Genomic DNA, 20824 nt, shown 5'->3' on the forward strand with positions numbered 1-20824 from the left:
GAAGAGGAGCTGGTACTCATGGGCAGGAGCTGCAAGTTAGCTGGGCAAGCTGTCACCCTTTTATCCCCCACCCACCGCGCGCCCAACTCCCAGTTTGACCAGTCTCCTAACTGCCTTCTCTCTCTCTCTCTCTCTCCCCCCTTGCCCTTGTTCTCTTGAAGGGAGAGAACTCTGTCTCTGTCGACGGGAAGTGTGACGATTCCACCTTACTGGGCAACCTTCTGTCTGAACTCAAGGAGACCCTCTCATAGTGCTGAGCACTCTAGGGATCCAGCGCAGTCGTCCCCCCCCCGCCCCCGGTGTCTGTCTCTCCCCCCCCCCCACGAGAGGAGGACTGCAAGGCTCACAGACTGAACCTGGCCGAGTGTTCACGTTTCTCCCCCCCCCCACTTCCGGCGCGCATGTCAAATCCCCGAGGCGCATGTTTTTTTCGTTCCACTCCACCCAGAATTGTGTTGCTGCCTCTTTTTTTTTTTCCGATTTTGGTTGCCGTTCTCCTTCTCCTCTCGTCTCCCTCCCCATGTTTTGAACTCTGACCACCTGTGGTGTTGATCCTTTCCAGACCAGAGACATCGCTGTAGGTTGGAGCAGGAGCAGTGGGACAGCTCTTCTTCTCGCCACATCAGGGCGTGACTAGCCGGGAGGGCAGCCACCTCACTCCCCTTCCGTGGTGGTCGGTGCTAATCCGATTTGATCTGGCCAGGCCGAGCCTGGGGGTTGGTGGGGGGTTGCTCTTCCCACTACCCAACTGGGCCTTCCCCTCAAGGGACAAAGATGTAACGGGTTGAGCTGCCTCTAAACCCGGACCGGCCTCTCCTCCCCTCGGCAGATCTCTGCTGGCGTGCTTTTGTGAACTCCCCTGAACTAGCACATTCCTGAAACTTAGACTGTAGCAAAGAGAACTGGACAGCCAAAGGCTTTTGGTGTGGGTTTTAAAAAAAGATTTTGTTCCGACTTTCCCCCCTCACCATTGAAACTTGGCCCACCACGTTGGGTCGACCGGTCCCAGGGCGGAGATGAACCCTCCAAACAAATTAGCACCGGGTTTGTCCCGGGTTTTTAAATGTCCGAGGCGGCCCGCAAGTTGTGCTCTCTCGGCGCTACCTTGCGTGTCGCCTGACTCCTGTCGCTGTGCCTCAGGCCTCTGAATCCAGGGGAGGTCAGTCAAGCCGTAGGTTACACCAAACAGGTTCACACTGACCTGACTGGAGACAACTTTGGATTGTCTCTGGAATTCACTGAGTGCTTGATGCAGAACTACACTTTCTCCTTCTCCCCTGCCCCTGATGATTTTCCTTCTACTGACCTTCCATATTTTTTACAGCTTCCCAAAGATGGGAAGTTGAGTGATTATTGATTGGAAATTTGAGGTCAAGAACAGCCCGATTGCGCTCACTGTAGTGGAATTCTGTATTTCCGTTATTGGCGCTTAGTTCTAATAGTGCGTCCGTCGCCAAATGTGTCAGTATTGGACAGGCCCACGATTTTTAAATCCTGGTGGAGGGCAGTGGAGAAGGGGAAATATTGGGTCTTTGGCGTGCTTCAATGTGCTTCTATGTCTCAAGACACCTGGTGCCTCAATTCTCATTGGTGTGGTTAGGGGTATTTTTAAAAACCAAATCTGCAGTAGCACATCTGCTAGGGTCAGTGCCGAGGATTCAGGTCTCCTTCCCCACTCCCAGTTGGAGCAGATTTTGCTGCTTCATTAAGTGGTAGAAATTTATTTTTTGGTTGACCTTCCATTGATTAGTCACAACTGTGTTTGGACATGATTGGGGGGGACGGGGACCCTGTGCATATTTGGAATTGTCTTAAAAGGATTAAATGCTCCCTGAAACTGGTGGATTAAATATATATATATTATATATATATTCCTGGATGAAAACTGTCACTTTAGCATGTAGAGTCTGTTCTCTTACAGAACCTGTGCAGTGATTCTAGAACCTTCTGAAAACTGTATGATGTGTTAAGAGAGAGAAATGATTTGCTATCAACATTCCCGGAAAAGGGGAGGGGGGAATATACCTTTAAAAGCTGCTGTAACAGTTTTTGTGTCGAGATGATCCAATAAAATTTCAAAATGAGTTTCTAGCATTTCTTAAATGTCCTGCTCCTGCACCATGCTTGAGCGGTGGATGGCGTTTATAGGAAACATGGCTGTATTGCTGAAAGGCGGACTCCCTCACCACCTTCCGTTTTGTGGAAATTCCCCGCCCTTTAACTATGATTCTTTGTCACACCTATGGTGTAAGCCATGGTTTACGCTAGCTAGGGTTTGAAGCAAGCTAAACATCCCAACTAAGAGGGCACTTCCCATAATTAATCAGAACCAGGGTTTGTACCCAACCAGGGTTTGCACCAGTCTCAAGATTCTGGCTTATATGGCATTAACCATGGTTGAAAATTGTGTCAATGGCCATTGACATTGGCATGAACCAGGGTTTCCTCTCTCCTCAGGGTTGTTGCAAAGATATGTCTGAGAAAACATGTCTCTTTAGAATCCCAGAAACAGCATAGGTTGCACAATGAGAACAACCCCATTGCCTGCCCCTTGGATAACTCATTGCCCTTCCCCCTAGTTAGCTGAATTATGCAAGAGAGGGTTCTTAAGAAATGCTAACATGAGACACAGGAGGAGGAAACAAATCACTTCTCTGTGCATCATATGCAAGGTTCCTGGACATAAAGAAAAGTTGTGCCATTTATTCGGTGTCGACTCCGGGTGACTACAGAGCCATGTAGTTTTCTCCTTGGTAGAATCCAGGAGGGGTTTTCCACTGCCATCTCCCATGCAGTATGAGATGATGCCTTTCAGCATCTTCCTCTATCGCTGCTGCCCAATATAGGTGTTTCCCATCGTCTGGGGAATATACCAGCGGGGATTTAAACCAGCAACCTCTTGCTCCCTAGGCAACTGATTTCCCCACTGCGCCATTAGGTGGACTTAGTTCATACAAATATGGATTCCAGGGGTACCATTTTTTGATAGGGATAACACAGCCCCACGTTAATTTCTACCCCCACCCCCCACACACCCTAACATATTGCTGAAATACAACTTGCCTCGTGCCAAGATCTTGTGAATGTGGAGGGGTCAAGATGGCCAGCGGTCTTGGATGGCAGCTGTGTGTTTCCGCCCACATGCCGCTGAGGCTTATGACGCCCCAGCAAGGGGGCACCACCCCAGCTCTCCTGCAAACGCCACACGCTTGAAGGAGCTGACTGGTGGGTGAGCCTCTTGGTTGATCAGTCATAATTTTATTGCATACATCGAATTTTGGCGTGCTTACACATTCAAGAAACAATTCAGCAGCTCGGGGCCAGCAGCTGCATCAACGGCAGATCTCCTTCCAATTCTTTCAGGGCCATCACGTTGAGCCAGTTCTTGGATAGCGTGTTCTCAATACCTGGGCACACAGTAGGAGAAGCAAAGCAGCTGAACCCTCTTCTCTCTGTTTCCCTGAACATTTTACTTAAGTACGTGTGGGTGTGTTCCTTCTCTCACAGATGGGAATGCCTCTTCTAAGGTGAGAAACTCCCCTTACACAAGGATATAAGAAAAGCCCTGCTGGATCAGGCCCAAGAAGGCCCATCCAGTCCAGCATCGATGCCTCTGGGAAGCCCACAGGCAAGAGCTGAGGACGTGTCTTCTCTCCTCTTGGGAGGAATGGCACTTGGCATTCAGTCTGTGTATGTCATCACTTCCTAAAACGGCTTTCTCATACACTACTTGAACTGATTGATTCACACTGGTAAACAATCGCCATCTGTGAATCAGGTGCTAGTCATTAAACAGCTGGCAAAGACCTTCCTGTCTATATAAGAGCTTCTCCATCTCTGGCTGCCTTGAAAAAAACTAATCCCTTGACGCACCTGTTTTCTCAGGCTTTTTGTTAAAAAAAAAAAATTAAACTCTCTTAATCATTTTTATTTTTGCTGTATTTTAGACAGTTGTGCAGGGCCTGGAGATTTGTGTTGGGTGGTTTATAAATTTGATCAATAACAAAACATCAACCCAACTCTAGGTGGAGTTGGGACGGGATGGATTAAACCCCCGTCTGTGCATCAAAGCCACTGGTTTCCCCACAACACCTTAAATCAGAGGATGGGACCTGGTCCTAGCAGGTCTATGTGCTCTGGGCCAAATGAAGAGAGGCCTAGATTGCTTGTGGGAGGTGCTGGGTGTAGAGGCTGAACATTGCCATTGGGTTTAAAAACTTACTTGTGAAGTTCAGGTTATCTACACTGCAGAGAGAGGGGAGAAACAAGTTCAGTCCAGTCATTAAAGAATGGCTTGCAGAGACCGTCCTACAAGAATATTGGTCTACAAAGCAGAGGTCGATCTTCTAGGCCAATGACCTACTCCCACCAGGGGCTCAGCTAGATGTCTCCAGGAAGCCCACAAGTAGGTATTGCCGCTAGTAGCTGGTATTCAGAGGTAGACTTCCTCTGAACATAGAGTCTCTCTGTAGCTGTCATGGCTAATCAGTATATATCTGCCTTGAATTGGTCTAACTGCCTTCTGAAAGCATTTCTAATACAACAGCCACGCCACATGCTCCCTTGTGTTTTTGGACTGTAAGCTCTCTGGGGCAGGGAGCTATCTCCTTCCTCTTGTTACATAAACTGCTTTTGAGAACCTTTTTTAATTTGATGTATTGTCAAATCTGATGTCATTAACTCTGCTCAAAGCAGGTCATGAACATGTGGTCGTGGCTTCTAGCATCTTAGGTCACTGATCCATCTGGCTAGGTATTATCTGCTCTGACTGGTAGCAGTTCTTTACGGCCTCTGAGAGGGAGAAGCTCTTCCCGTCTCCTGCTACCAGAGATCTTTTTTTTCAAGTGGAGACTGGGGACGTTCTGCAAGAGATGCTTAGGCTCAAACACTGAACTAAGGCCTTGGTGCGTGCATGTGTGAGACTGTTGATGCTAAGCCTCACTCATGCATGCGTGCGTGCAAGGAATGCCTTGAGTGTGCACTCAAGAAGTGGGCAGAACTGTGTCATCCATTCCCCAGCTTCAAGACCCAAAAAGAACCAGCTGCCTTCTCCATGGCTGAGCTCATGATGCTGGAGGCACAAATCTCAGCAGCCTTCCCTTGTTGCACGCAGCTTGACTCACTTGCTAGAGCAACCTATTCTTTGCTCTCATGATCTGGCATGCAATGAACAGGCACTGTATGAACTGAGTGGCACAGGTCCCTGTTGGAATCTATAACTCTAGTAACAACCAGCTGGGTGCTTTACCTTTTAGATGTACAATGACTGCAAGAGAAAGAGAGAAACGTTTCATCAAAGATGGGCTGCAGGAGTTCCCAAATCTACAGCTTTTAACTGTGGCTTAAGTGGATTCATACCAAGGCCTCTTCTATGCATTAACTTCCATCCAGCTGCTGCTCTAGAACAGGGATTCTCAATGTTGGGTCCCCAGATGTTATTGGCCTTCAACTCCCATAATCCCCAGCCCCAGAGGCCTTTGGTTAGGGATTATGGGAGTTGAAGTCCAATAACAACTGGGGACCCAACGTTGAGAATCCCTGCTCTAGGAACAATTTCTACTCGGCCTCCAATCACCCAGCCATTCAATTCACAACTGTTTGGCGTAAGCTAGGAATTCCCGACCTTGGGTTGCTAGATATTGGACTCCCAACTCCTACCACCCCTGGAGACAATGGCCAAAAGATAGTGGGATCTGTAGCCCCACAGCAGCTGGGTGTGTGTGTGTGCTCAAGATGGGAACCCCCTGGCTTAAATAATGCTACAACTTCAACCGCCGAGTGATTCCTTAGGCCGTCTCCCACACTGGAAAATCCGAAGAGGCACAGGCCGTGAGAACAAAGGTCTGTTGAGCTCAACAGCCGACATCCAACTGTGGCTGGCCAGCCCCTCCCCTGGGGCGTTGCCTCATCCAATATTTTCCAAGATCATCGTCTATATCCAATTGGTGGGATCTCCAGAGTTATCTTTTCAATGTAACGGGTTGTTGAGTTGACGCTCAACTCCCATAATCTACTTATTCTCTATTGAGAATCATGATCGTTCCTCCTTGGTCTGTGGGTTTTATAACTCTATCCTGTTCTATTTGAAGATTATATAGAGCAGGGATTCTCAACGTTGACTCCCCAGATGTTCTTGGACTTCAACTCCCATAATCCCCAGCCCCAGTGGCCTTTGGTTGGGAATTATGGGAGTTGAAGTCCAATAACATCTGGGGACCCAACGTTGAGAATCACTGATATAGAGCCTGATGCTCTATTCTAGTTAAGTTGTGCCAAGTATCCAGATGTTCTTCCTCCAATTCTTGAATTTCTCTGGTTACTAGTTCCTGAAAAACTTTAATATAAAGGTTAGGGTGGGGGGATTAAGCCACCTAATAATGGCGCAGTGGGGAAGTAACTTGCCTAGGGAGCAAGAGGTTTCCGGTTCGAATCCCTGCTAGTATGTTTCCCAAACTATGGGAAACACCTATATCGGGCATTTGCTGGTCAATGACCGAATAAACTTCTCTCTCTCTCTCTTTCCCTATATCAAGGAAGATATAGGAAGATGCTGAAAGGCATCATCTCATACTGCGTGGGAGGAGGCAATGGTCAACCCCTCCTGTATTCTACCAGAGACAACCACAGGGCTCTGTGGGTGCCAGGAGTCAACACCGACTCAACAGCACAACTTGACTCTAGAGGGGGGATTGAAAGTGGATTTAGGTTTGAAAATGGGTTCTTGAGTAGAAACGGGGTGCATAGTCCTTAAAGAAATCAGCCAGTCTGAGAGAGGAGAGCTGGTCTGGTGGTAGCAAGCATGACTTGTCTCCTTAGCTAAGCCCTGGTTGCATATGAAGGGGAGACTAGAAGTGTGAGCCCTGTAAGATATTCCCCTCAGGGGATGATGGAGCCACTCTGGGAAGAGCAGAAGGTCCCAAGTTCCCTCCCTGGCAGCATCTCCAAGATAGGGCTGGGAGCGATTCCTGCCTGCAACCTTGGAGAAACCGCTGCCAGTCTGGGAAGACAATACTGAGCTAGATAGACCAATGGTCTGACTCAGTATCTGGCAGTTGCCTATGTTCCTATGATTTTACGAAACATGGCTTCCATTTCCACCATTGTATTAAAAGGGCTATAGCTAGGTGTAGAGGAGAATGAAAGCCCCTTATTGAGGATGCTAGTCTTGGCTTGAGATAGATTGACTATCATAGTCACCTGGACTGTGATAAGTGTTCCTGAATTCCGTTAACCTGCTGCCTGCCCTGTCCTCTGATTTTTGGAATGCCCTAAAAAAAAGGCCTAGATGGATTCTCTCTTCCTCTCGGGCTGGTCTTTAGCCACAGTTGTGGAAGGCATGGGTTGAGGACCCATATTGCTCCTAGGTTCATCCATCTCAGTACCCGTATCCGGGATTAGCTCAAAATAAACTGATTTTTATCTGACACTATTGTTCTTATTGCCCTTCCATGAATAGACCTTGTTCATCTCATGAACAATCTCTTTCAGATCTCTTTCCCCTTACCCTGTCAGATGCCAATACCAGGATAATGGTCTATGATGGACTAATGGCCAGATACCTCTGGGAAGCCTACAAGAAGGGCATTAAGGCACCATCTCTCCCCTACTGTCTCTCCCTAGCACCAGGTCTTCAGTGGTAGATTATCTTTGAACTTGGAGGTTCTGTCTAGCCACCACATCTAATAGCCAGGGACAGAGATTTCCTCCTGCTAAGAATGTCTCTGATCCCCTTTTAAAGATCCCCCTTTTTACACACACACACCTTGTGTCAGGGAGTTCCATACATGAACTACCCATGATGTGCCATTTGCTTTCTTCTGGACTCGAGTGAAACTGGAGAAAAAATGGCGGAGGAAAGGGACCCCACCCCCACCCCCAAATGATGTTCACCGTTACAGTCTTCCATTCTTGTTCGCTGTGAATAGACAACACGTACTTTGCTCTTTAGCATTATGCAGAACAAGAGAAGGAAGCACAATTCTGCACAGGTTTAGGAGGTGCATAGGGTGGGTTCTAAGACTGGGGGGGGGCATGAGGGTTCCCACTGGGACCTTTCACCCTGAATAAGGAGAGGCATGCCAAGGGGAAATTATCTACACCAACGTCTATCCGGTCTAGCATCCTGTTTCCCACAGTGGCCCTCCAGATGTCTCTGGGGAGCCCACAGGCAAGAGGTGAGGTCATGCCCTCTCTCCTGCTGTTGCTCCCCTGCCACTGGGATTCAGAGGCATCCTGCCTCTGAGGCTGGAGGGGGCCCATAGACACCAGACATTTTGGCCCTCTTGCACATGTTCCTCACCTCTGCAAATGGCCCTGCACGCTCCCACCCCACCCCTGGGGATACTGCCCACAGCACTGTCTGAGCAAGGCAAGTATTATTATTATTATTATTATTACAACATTTATATCCCGCTCTTCCTCCAAGGAGCCCAGAGCAGTGTACTACATCCTTGAGTTTATCTTTCACAACAACCCTGTGAAGTAGGTTAGGCTGAGAGAGAAGTGACTGGCCTAGAGTCACCCAGCTAGTCTCATGGCTGAATGGGGATTTGAACTCGGGTCTCCCCGGTCCTAGTCCAGCACTCTAACCACTACACCACGCTGGCTCTAAAGTACATATCTGCCTGCCCTTGCAGCCTTCTGCTGGTTGGTTCCTCCCCTTTGCTCTCCAGCCCTGTCTGAGGATCGGGCCACCTACCTGAATCCAGGGATTTGCTTCAGCATGGCTGACCATTCCTTGCCAGGCTCTCTGTGGAAGCAACGGCTGAGTTTTAAAAGGGGCTCTGAGGAGGGGGAGGTCTTCCCCTAGCGGGATCAACTCCACAAGGTCACACTCCCACCCCCAAAGTCCTTATTTCCCCGTATTCCCCCTGCCCCACAGAAAGGCTCTTCTTCTTCAGCTGTTCCTATTTATTTATTATTTATTAACATTTATTGTTCAATTTGTATACTGCCTTTCATGAAGACAATCCCAAGGTGGTTTAGAATAGCTACCTTTCCTGCTTGGGGGAGAAGTTAAGTCACTGGGGTCCTGTCGCATACGAGGCTTTTGGGTGCCCAGGGGTAATAGTTCCTAACCCTGGGCGCTTTCCAGCTAAGCCGCTCAACAGCGGCAAAATGCTTTAATTCAGGCAAATTGCATTCAAAATGCAAATAGCAAAATGCCCAGAAGGGGGAGCAGTCCTGTGAAAACTAACAACCCGAAAAAACCAGCAACATTTTAACGCCGGATACATGACCTTATAACCACGTTAAGTGGTGCAGTGGGGAAATGCTTGACTAACAAGCAGAAGGTTGCTGGTTCGAATCCCCCTGGTACTATATCGGGCAGCAGCGACCTAAGAAGATGCTGAAAGGCATCATCTCATACTGCGCGGGAGGAGGCAATGGTCAACCCCTCCTGTATTCTACTAAAGGAAAACTACAGGGCTCTGTGGGCAACAGGAGTTGAAATAGACTTGACAGCACACTCCTGCGTCCTGTCTTCAACAGTGGCCCACACATGTTCCTGGAACACCCAATCTGCGCTCAAAAGTCAGTAACTTTCCTTCTACAACTAGTATTGAAGGTACACTGCTTTTGGCTTTGGGGGTTCCATCTAGCCCATCATGCCTTAATAGCCAGGGAGAGACTGTTCTTCCTCCCTTGGTCTGTCTACTCTCCTTGTAAATAGCCAGCGATCCCAGTATCTGTCAGTTCCACAAGCTAGTTAGCCAGGACGTGAAGAAAGTATGTGTGTCTCCTGCCAATCAACTTCGCTGAGGGGCCCTGTTGGGACATTGTGTTGCACTTGTGTCCATGTTTGTGTAAACAACTGTATGCGTGGGAGCAGGTCCCCTCCACAAGAACTGGTCTTGTGGTAGCAAGCATGACTTGTCCCCTTTGCTAAGCAGGGTCCACCCTGGTTTGCATTTAAATGGGAGGCTACATGTGCGAGCACTGTAAGATATTTCCCCTTAGGGGATGGGGCCGCTCTGCGAAGAGCACCTGTGTGCTTGCATGCAGAAGGTTCCAGGTTCCCTCCCTGGCAGCATCTCCAGATAGGGCTGGGAGAGATTCCTGCCTGCAACCTTGGAGAAGCCGCTGCCAGTCTGTGAAGATAATACTGAGCCAGACCGACCAATGGTCTGACTCAGCATATGGCAGCTTCCTATGTTCCTGATGCAGCGAAGACGTGTGCTACCGTACACATGTCCCACACATTGCATGCCTACAGATCTGCACATGGGTATACTGTGCACAAATTGCCTGTGCATTGAATTGTGTTAAATAATAATACATAATTGGGGCTCTGGAAGAAAAGCCTTTCTGTCAAGTTCGGTTTCTCCCCACCATGCATAACGTTATAAGCCTGGACCCCCGACCCAATCCCCACACATTTCTAGTGCTTTCCCCTAATGTTTCTTTTCCAGGTTCCGATAATTCTTCTTCCCCATCCACTGCGCCTACCCCAGCTGAATGTAAATAATATTCTCTTTCAGGCAAACCCGGTCTCTCTGGCTTCCTCCTTGGAAGCCTCCTCAGTATCAGCCTCTATCATGACAACGGCTTCCTCAACTTGGCAGATATCTTGACCCACAAACAGACATGAATTCCCAACTTACTTGTGCAACTTTTTTCTGGAGGGAGAAAGAGAGAGAGGGAGAGGGGGGGAGAAAGGCACGTGTATCAGAAATCCAATGAGACCCACAATGGTGCATATTGCTGTGTAGAACGGCTGAGTTCTTATCAGAAAGGGTTGGAGGAGAATTGGAGGACTGGCCCGGATTTCTGCCCAAGAACTAGAACACTTTAGAGCCCAACAGCCTAGGCCTTGCTGCGCATGTGCAGAGCTTGGGATGTCTTGGACCAGGGGTGTCAAACGGCTGCCCTCCTGCAGATGTTGGCCTACAACTCCCATCATAACTGGCTACTGTGACGGTGGATGATTGGCCAACAGCAGCCGGTGGGCCCCAGTTTGACACCCCTGTCTTAGGCCTTGCTGTGCATGCGCAGAGCTTCGCACAGCCATAGACCTTCTGCAGCTGCAGAGCCTGGAACAACTGAGGCCTCACTGCGTATGTGCAGGACCTGGGACGTATCAGAGCCCGGCACACGCTGGAGCATTTTGCTAGGCATAGGCAGAGCCCCAATCACCCTAGACTTATCTGGCCATGTAGAGAGCCCAAAGCATCTTTGGGCTCTCTGTGTGTGCACACAGAGGCCATCTTCTGCCTCTCAGAGCTTGGCATGCCATGATGTGGTTGACCCATACAAGATGCAGCAGGGCTCAGGCTTCTGCAGGGTGGCGGCTTACTGCAATGGTGCAAAATCGTAATTGCATTCAAATAAAAAAACCCTTTGGTTCACCCCCAAAAAGGCCCTCGTCCCATATTCTGGTTTTAAGAGAATGGGGGCGGGGTGGGGGGGGCGGGCAGTCGGAGGCCTGGTCTGACATAATAAATTGGAAAACTTTGGAATGCCCTGCCACCTTGTGTGTCAACGCTCGAACCCAGAACTGGTTTCCCCATTCCGTATTTACTATTATTTATGCCACTTTTCAACAACAACAACAAGTTTCCAAAGTAGCTTACGCAGAAAAACAAGAAGATGGCCCGCTATCCCCAAAGCGCTCATGCTCTAGATGATCCCAAGGCAGGCATCAGCCACAGCCACTGGGAGGGCTGTGCTGTGGGGGTGACTAGGGCCAGTTGCTCTCCCCCTGTCCATTCTAAGAGAACCACCATTTTGCAAGGTGCCTCTTTATTCATTTATTGCTATTTATTGTTAAATTTATATACCGCCTTTCATTAAAAACAATCCCAAGGCGGTTTACAAAAGTTAACAATGTTAACTTTTGACCCAGTTAACTTTACCCAGTTAACCCAGTTAACTTTACCTAGTTAACAATGGGGCATCAAGTAGCAGCCCTCCCCAAGTGCTAATCCTATGCCACCAATGATCATGCCACCATGAATGTATTCAACCCGCCTGCTCCCCGAGTCGTCCCTAGAGACTCACATGTACGCATAGAGGCCTTTCAGGGCACTTTCCCACTGTTCAGAGGATCTGTTGGAGACATGGAAGCGAGAGGTCAGGGTACGAGAGATGAGCTGGGGAAGGCTTTGGGTGCAATGCAGGGAGCGGCTGAGGGTGGGGTGGGGTGGGCGACGGGTCTGATGATCTGCTTTTTCACGTCCTCGTGGCCTGCCTGGTTTCTTCTGTGGGTCACGCCATGCACAGTGTGCCACCTCGCAAAGTGGCCAAAGGGAAGCCTGCTTTTGTGGAACCTCTGCTTGCATCGAGCTCCATGCGTGGAGCTCCAAACAGAGGCGGATTAAGCTTTTTGCCCCCCGCAAGCAAAAACATTTTGCCACCCCTTTTACCTTAAACAAAAAAGGTTTGCCTTTTTTTAAATAAGGTAAAGGAGGGGGCCTTTCTCCTCACCCACTCCATCCTTGCTGCAGCTGCCGCTGCCCACAGAGAGGGGCAGCAACATTTGAGGAGGGGCAAAATTTGCTGCTGCTCAAATTTTGCCGCCGTAGGCAAATGCCTACTTTGCCTCTCCGTTAATCCACCACTGACTCCAAAACATCTCCTCTGCTTGCGAAGGGCTCCCTGTGTCCCTGAGAGGAATGTTGGAGTGTGCCCATTAAGGCCTTCTAGAGCAGTTGATGACTCTAGAACAGAGTTTCTTAACCTTGGGCCCCCAGATGTTGTTGGACTACAACTCCCAGAATCCCCAGCCCCAAAGGCCATGTCTGGGGATTCTGGGAGTTGTAGTCCAACAACATCTGGGGGCCCAAGGTTAAGAAACCCAGTTCTAGAGTCATCAACTGCAACCCACAGTGGCCCAGTTATACCCGAAGCGGGTTGAGAGGGATGCTCGCACAGGTTCACCTTGGAAGAAACACCTTCCCAGATACCACCAGTGAGTAGACTATATAGCATTGGATTTTCACAGCAGGGTCCCCAATCTCTTCTGCTGTGAGCTTTACAGGATTCTCCAAGAGACCTATTGTCAAACTGTGTGAACCATGGCTTGTAGCAACAATTGTTTGAAGTGTGCAGCCTCAGTGACGGCATCGTGCAATCACGGAGTCTGAGATCTGAATGCAGAATGCAGCATCTGCTTAAGAATGACAGTGAGGTGGTTCTGATGTTCTGAAAAAGAAGGTGCTAGACCTCATGGTTGCAATGCTGTGCTGATCGGTGGTGGTTGTTTAAAATCTGGTAAAACTGGGGAGTGTGTGTCTGTATGAGAGAAGGAAGGTAGTTAGCAGAACAATTCCCCGTGAACAGAAGTATAAATGTTAAGTTGCGTGAGTCTGGGTATTATTGTGCATTGTTTATGGGGTTGCAGAATTCTCCAACTGTGGGATTTTGATGGTAGGGCCTACACCGGCATGCATGCCCACCTCTAGGGCTACTAAGTTACTTTCTCCACAACCCCAGTTTCCAAAAAGAGAAAGCCATCTATATGTGGATTCCTACTCGCAGTTGTATCCAAAGCATGTCGGTTTCACTGAGGTGCATGTCACACAAGAGACGGCGTCGTATTGGCTGATTCCTGCAAAATGGACAAGGTGGGAAATACGTCTGAGGTCAAAGCAAAGATGAGACTATAAATATATACACTGACGCCTAGAACAAAATTTAAACAGCTGGTTTATGCTTCACGCCAGTGTGGAACTCATATAGGGCGATATGGGCCCTTGCCCCTGAATTCCAACCAAGCCAGCCTCGCGTGGTGGTTGTGTGGCTAGAAATGGAACACCCCTCACATCCTGCCTTGAGATCACCAGAGGGATACAAAAACAAGGGAATACAGAATTCGGCGTCTTAAGAATTACAGCTAGTTGGTTTTGTTGCTTTAAAATAAAGGTGCCAGTCCTCATGACTGCAATGAGGTGCTTCCCACCCTCGGCAAAAAGGAATTATTCACCAGATGGGGAATGTGTTGGCAGCCGGGTCACACATATGTGTACTTGGGAAGAAGTCCATAGGAACTCAATGGGCTTACTCCCTAGGCCTAGAAAGTCAAAAGCACCTCTCTGTCTTTAAACACAGAATCAACCTACCACTTACCACAGTGCCATTGACACTTTACTCTACCTATGGAGAGAGGAGAGAAAGAGAGTTTGGTTAGGGAGGGCTCGTTCCTAGGGAGGGGCGATGCTATGGGGCTATTTTCTCATCCAGCGGAAGCAAAACTCACTTTCAATGATGGCGTTCCGTAGCATTGACACTTGTTCCTGGAAAATGGAGTGCAGGAGATCCGGAAGGACACCTGGAAGAGGAGAGGAGCACGTGATGCAAAAACACAGGAATAAATAGTCACGGGTGGAGTGGGGTGGGGTGAGGTGGCAGGGCAGGATTCTGCCAATGCTACAGGGTGATTGTCAGTGAATAGTCAGGTGAATAGCCACGTTCCATGCTGACACAAAACCAGGGCTGATGTGCCCTCTGGTGTGAGAATGAGAAGTGGGCAAACTTCCAAAGAACGACATCAGATAAAAGTTGACGTTTATAAGGATGGTGGAAGGGCATGGATCAAAGGAAAGTGGTAGCTTTGGTCATCTCTGCGGCCTAAAAGAAGGAGGGGGGAGTATTATTGGTGTAAAGGTAAAGTGTGCCGTCGAGTCGGTGTCGACTCGTGGTGACCGCAGAGCCCTGTGGTTGTCTTTGGTAGAATACAGGAGGGGTTGACCATGGCCTCCTCCCGCTCAGTATGAGATGCTGCTGCCTTCCAGCACCTTCCTGTATCGCTGCTGCCCGGTATAGGGGTTTCCTATAGTCTGTGTTAAAATGGAGCACTCGGCCTCTGAATGTGATGCTGTGGGTCACCCTGTGTCCTTCTCAGCCTCATATAGTCCTGGAGGGGGTCCAAGGTGAGACAGAATCGCTGCTTGTGCTGCCCCTGGACCACAACTCAGTGATGGAGCATCTGTGTTGCATGCAGAAGGTGCCAGGTTCAATCCCTGGCAGCATCTCCAGGTTGGGCTGGGAAAGGTTCCTGCCTGATACCTTGGAGAGCTGCTGCCAGTCAGTGTAGACAATACTGAGCTAGATGGAGCAATGGTCTGACTCAGTTTATGGCAGCGACCTATGACCAAGGGTCTGACTCAGTATACAGCAGCTTCCTATGTTTCTATGTTCCTACAGATCTCAGAGGAATACAGACAACCGCAAAATGCGATACTGACCCAATCTTATTGTTATTGTGGTTTATTTTATATTCTACATTTCAAAAAGCACTAAACCAAAGAGATGAAAAGGCCAACTTTAGTGTAAACCTTTCATAAGAATTGAGCAATATAGGTAGTAGGAAAAAATAAAAAATATATTCTCTATCTTGGATTAGGATTCACTCTGAAACAGGTGTGAATGAACCAGAAGTCATTACCTTGTTTGTAGGTTTTCCCTTTGAACAGGACTTCAAGTTTTTCGTACACTTTGGATGCGATAGTCGTGAGGTTCTCCATAGCTGGAGGTGGGGGAACCAAAGGCACAGGAGGAAAGAAAAAGAGAGGGTCTGGAAGCGATATCAAAATCCATCCCTTCAGAAATATTGCACCCCCCAGTTCTAGTGAGGTTTCATATTTTGGGAGTAGAGAAAAAATAAATTAAAGTTGGTTTGGGTGATGGCACTGAGTTGTTCAGAATGTTAAGGATCCTAGTCAGTGATCATCACCACATCTTTTGGCAGGAAGTTCCACAAGCTACCAGTCTGCTTCCACCTGCTACCAATTAATCAAGGAAGGCTTCAGTTGATTAATCAATATTGTGTATCATACGACAGACAGAAATCCAGCTGGCAAAGCACTGTGGTTAATGTGTCATCATTGATTATTTTTATTTTATTGTATTTTTAAAAAAATTTTATTTTATTTAACATATTTTTATACTGCCCTAAACGTACGTCTCTGGGTGGTTTACAACAAACATTACAAAAGGAAAGTTAAAACATTAGTTAAAACAAATAAATAACAGAGAAATTAAACCATTGGTTAAAATAAATGACAGCAAAAAGTTAAAACATTACAACAATTTTAAAACAATATTTAGAACAATGTTAAAACTATTAAAATGGTATTTAATTAAACGCCTGGGTGAACAGATGTGTCTTTAAAGATTTGTTTAAAATTGTCAGAGATGGGGAGGCTCTTATTTCAGAAGGGAGTGTGTTTCAAAGCTTTGGGGCAGCAGCGGAGAAGGCCCGTTCCCGAGTAGCCACCAGACAAGCCGGTGGCAACTGCAGACGGACCTCTCCTGATGATCTCAATGGGCGGTGGAGTTCATGACGAAGAAGACGTTCTCTTAAATACCCAGGGCCCAAGCTGTTTAGGACTTTATAAGTAATAACCAGCACCTTGTATTTTGCCTGGAAACTTATCGGCAGCTAGGGTGTAGCTCTTTCAATACAGGAGTAATGTGGTCTCTCCGAGATGACCCAGAGACCAACCTGGCTGCTGCATTCTGGACCAACTGCAGTTTCCGGACTATGTACAAAGGCAGACCCACATAGAGCGCATTGCAGTAATCCGGTCTAGAGGTGACCAGCAGATGTACCACTGTCCTGAGGTCATTTATCTCAAGTAATTGACATAGCTGGCGTATCAGCCGAAGCTGATAAAAGGCACCTCTGGCCATCACCTCAACCTGGGACACTGAGGAGGCTTGGATCCAGAAGCACCCCCAGACTGCGTACCTTTTCCTTCTGTGGAAGTGTGACTCCATCCAGAACTGGCAGATCAAATTCATCTCCCGAGTTTCAACCCCGCACAATAAGTACCTCTGTCTTATCTGGATTCAGCCTCAGTTTGTTATCCCTCATCCAGCCCATTACTGCCTCCAGGCAGGCATTTAGGGAGGTTATGCCCTCTCCTGATGATGTTAACATGGAGAAATAGATTTGGGTGTCATCAGCATACTGATAGCACCCTGCACCAAATCCCCTGATGATCTCTCCCAGCGGTTTCATGTAGAAGTTAAACAACATCGGAGACAAGAGCCCTGAGGGACACCATACAAAAGTTCCGATTTTGAAGAACCGCTCCAAGGGACACCATCTGGAACCTGCCCGAGAGGTAGGAGCGGAATCACCGCAAAGCAGTGCCTCCCACCCCCAGTCCCCTCAGACGTTCTTCCAGAAGGATACTATGGTCAATAGAATCGAAAGCCGCCAAGAGGTCCAAAATGACCAACAGAGTCACACTTCCTCTGTCAATTGCCAATTGGAGATCATCCGTCAGGCCAACCAAGGCAGTCTCCACCCCATAGCCCACCTAAAAGCCATTCTGAAATGGGTCTAGAAGATTATCAGTTTCCTCCCTCGAGCTGGGAGGCCACCACCTTCTCAATCACCTTGCCCAACCACGGAAGGTTGGAGACAGGCCTGTAGTTGCTCAACTCTGAGGGATCCAAGGCAGGCTTCTTCAGAAGCGGTCTAATGATTGCCTCCTTAAAGCAAGGAGGCATCCTGCCCTCCCTCCGAGATGCATTTATGATCTCTACCAGGCCTTCTACAACAACCCCCCTGCCAGATAGCATAAGCCATGTCGGGCAAGGGTCAAGAGAACAGGTGGGAGGCCGCACCATTCCAACCAGCTTGTCCACATCCTTAGGAGTCACAAAGTGGAACTGATCCAACCTAATCACACAAGAGGAGTCGCTGGACGTCACCTCCACATCAGACACTGAAGTAATTGTGGAGACTGAGTCTAAGTCGGCCAGAATACGAGGGAGATTTCCCCCACAAAGAATTCATTAAACATGTCACAGCGGGTAACCAATGGTTCCAGATTCTGATTCAAAGGAGGAGGGGCACATACTAGCCCTCTCACAACCCTGAACAACTCAGCCGGATGTGAACTTGTGGATGCGATACGGGCAGAAAAGAATCGCTTCTTTGCTGCACGTATCGCCTGAGCATAGACCTTCAAATGCGCTGTGTTGCGATCGTTCGTATTTGAGTCGGGTCTTGCTCCACTCGTGCCCGAGGAACACTGCACTTATTGAATGACTGCTTTGATTGAATGCTGTTTTTGAAAGCACAGGAGCCCTAATGGGTGGTGGGTGAGGGAGGTGGCACCTAGAGGCAATGCTTCTGGATAGTCTGAGATGGGCCCACACAGCTGGCAACTTAAATGCAGCACCCCAAACCAGAGAGGGACCAGCTAAACCTTCTTGCAGTTACTTACAAGTTACTCTCTAAATACTTACTTAATAATTATATACATACTGTATTTTAAAAACCAATAAAACAAAGAGCTATTGAATAGCCAAAGCACACTGAACAGAGGGTAGGGGGAGAGAACTGATTATTAAGTACGTAAGAACAGCCCTGCTGGATCAGGCCCAAGGAGGTCCATCTAGTTCAGCATCCTGTTTCACACACTGGCCCACCAGATGCCTCTGAGAAACCCACAGGCCAGAGGTGAGGGCATGCCCTCTCTCCTGCGGTTGCTCCCCTGCAACTGGGATTTAGGGGCATTCTGCCTCTGCGGCTGGAGGTGGCCTATAGCCCCCGGGCTAGTAGCCGTTGATAGACCTGTCCTCCATGACTTTGTCTAAACCCTTCTTAAAACCATCTAGGCTGTTGTCTGTCACCACATCTTGTGGCAGAGAATTCCAGAGGTTAATTATACGTTGTATGAAAAAGTACTTCCTTTTGTCAGTCCTAAATTTCCTGGCAATCAGTTTCATGGGATGACCCCTGGTTCTAGTGTTATAATATGTGAGAGGGAGAAGAATTTCTCTCTCTCTCCACTTTCTCCACACCATGCATGATTTTATAGACCTCTATCATGTCTCCCCTCAGTCGTCTTTTTTCTCAGCTAAAGAGCCCCAGATGCCTTGCCTCATCAGAAAGGTGCTCTAGGCCCCTGATCATCTTGGTTGCCCTCTTCTGCACCTTTTCCAGTTCCACACTGGCCTTCTTAAGTAAGATATGGTGACCAGAACTGAATGCACTACCCCAAATGTGGCTGCTCCATAGTTTGTTTGTTTTTTTAAAATAAGGGCATTGCTACCCTTTTGCTGCCTGCCTGGGACTGTTAAAATGGGGCTGTTAGGCACCAAGTGAAGATATGACCGTCGGTTTGCATTTGGCATGGTGTGCAGGACTGAGGCCTCCTTGAGAAGTGGGGAAGAGCAGCAGGCACCCTCCTGCAAGGCAACTCACGGATCTCAGCTGGCACCCCAAGCTGCAGTTCTTCCAGAGTGTCGTTGGTCCAACCCCTCAACTGCCGGCCTGTAGCCGGCACATCCCCGAGTCCCCAGGACTTGCGGCTCAGGCGGGGAGCGTAGGAGGCGAAGCGGGCGGTGAAATTCGGGTCGCACTGCAAGCAGCTCCGTGTCGGGCCGGGACCCAGGCTCAGAACCACCACCAAAACCAGAAACTGGCCCGGCCTGAACTGGCCTGAAAAACCCATTCCTGGCTAGTATTTTTAAAGGGATCATCCTTTCTTCCAGAATGTGACATCTCCAGAACCACATAATAGAGACCTTTCATCTTGGGACATTCCGGTTCCGTAGAACTTTCTGGAACAGGTGCAGCTGTTCTAGAATGTTCCTCTGTTTGGATGGACGCAGCAGCCCTACAGATCCCAGCCTCATCAGGGATGGGTTAATTTAGCTTGTCAGAATGATTTATACCCAGGCCTTTCCAGCCCAAAGAAAACTCAAGGTGGCTTCTGTCAAAATGTAATATCCATTGATGTCTGTGTATGATGGCTGCCAACTTTTTTTCCTGGTAGGGCTCTTGTGCCTTTAATCAGCTGCCTGGAAAGATGTCCAGGTGGCACTTTCCTCTTGATATGCAGACAGGGTGATGGGGGACAGGTCTGCCAACTGAATAGCTTCCTGTTATTTTGCTGCTTGGAGCACAGCAGCGCTGCCAGGACAGAAGTTGGCAACCTAAGGAATATTGGGCAGAAGGGAGAAAATTTATTACTGGGGACAGATGAACTCCTGGGCTTTTAAACATGAAGCATAATTTTGTGTTGTGTTTATCCTAGTTTTTCACTGTGTCAGTTTCTTAACTACTGAGCTACTAATCATGAAGACGTCCTGAGTTTGAATGTCGCCTCTGCCATGGTGCAAACAAACAGATACCCCTAAGCAAGGCATCAACGCAGAAGCCCTTTCCTGTGTGTCTAATATTTAGAGGTATACTGTCTCTGTAAATGGGGGTTCAATTTGAGCTTGAACCCGTTCTCTACCGTGAATTAATTTCTGGCTCATCCTTTTTCAAAGACGCCCATGGCAGCAACAGTCACCACATCCTGTGGTGGTAGGTTCCGCAAGTGAATCAGCCAAAATGTTTCCTGAAGCCTTTCCTGAAGCTCACACAACTTCATCGGGTGACTTCTTTCCCAGCCACCAACAAAGTGATGAGGATTAAGAGTCTTTGCCTGTTGGATTCCTGCCTGCCATCCTGCCGTCAAAGTCCCAGGAGCCTTTTGACCATAATATACTGAATTTACCTGAATCCTGGACTAGTTTTATTCAAAAAAAAAAAAAAAATTGATTATAGAAATCAGGAAGCTGTCTTACATTCAGAGTTGTCTTCTATTTGGGTAAATATGGTAAGGCAGCCGTCCCTTACCTTTAAGGGAGGGAAGGAAGGAAGGAGCTGGTCTTGTGGTAGCAAGCATGACTTGTCCCCTTAGCTAAGCAGGGTCTGCCCTGGTCTGCATTTGAATGGGAGACTAGAAGTGTGAGCACTGCAAGATATTCCCCTCAGGGGATGAAGCCGCTCTGGGAAGAGCAGAAGGTTTCAAGTTCCCTCCCTGGCAGCATCTCCAAGATAGGGCTTCCTGCCTGCAGCCTTGGAGAAGCC

General features: G+C 48.3%; 2 protein-coding genes and 1 long non-coding RNA gene across 4 annotated transcripts in view; 2 read left to right on the forward strand and 1 right to left on the reverse strand.

The window, feature by feature from the left end:
• AP3D1 (adaptor related protein complex 3 subunit delta 1) overlaps positions 1–2084 on the forward strand; it is a 47923-nt gene extending 45839 nt beyond the window's left edge. For both annotated transcript variants that reach the window (XM_053296505.1, XM_053296506.1), the window contains one exon: positions 162–2084. In XM_053296505.1, the coding sequence (XP_053152480.1) occupies positions 162–251 (90 nt within the window). In that variant the 3' untranslated portion in view covers positions 252–2084. The remainder of the gene's footprint in view (positions 1–161) is intronic.
• A 1154-nt stretch (positions 2085–3238) lies between these two features.
• Positions 3239–19509, reverse strand: IZUMO4 (IZUMO family member 4). The gene is made up of 11 exons (XM_053303644.1): positions 19166–19509; positions 15386–15466; positions 14198–14269; positions 14068–14094; positions 13474–13549; positions 12001–12048; positions 10605–10619; positions 8699–8749; positions 5249–5266; positions 4223–4245; positions 3239–3407 (listed from the first exon to the last, which is right to left on the reverse strand). The coding sequence occupies exons 1-11, from the start codon at positions 19413–19415 to the stop codon at positions 3307–3309; spliced, it is 762 nt and encodes a 253-aa protein (XP_053159619.1). The 5' UTR covers positions 19416–19509; the 3' UTR covers positions 3239–3306.
• Positions 19510–19569: 60 nt separating this feature from the next.
• LOC128348095 (uncharacterized) lies at positions 19570–20473 on the forward strand. The gene is made up of 3 exons (XR_008317920.1): positions 19570–19735; positions 20001–20151; positions 20239–20473. It is a non-coding gene; the product is annotated as an uncharacterized LOC128348095 (long non-coding RNA).
• The last annotated feature ends 351 nt before the right edge of the window (positions 20474–20824 follow it).

The sequence above is a fragment of the Hemicordylus capensis genome, chromosome 2, assembly GCF_027244095.1.
Source record: "Hemicordylus capensis ecotype Gifberg chromosome 2, rHemCap1.1.pri, whole genome shotgun sequence".
Lineage (NCBI taxonomy): Eukaryota > Metazoa > Chordata > Lepidosauria > Squamata > Cordylidae > Hemicordylus > Hemicordylus capensis.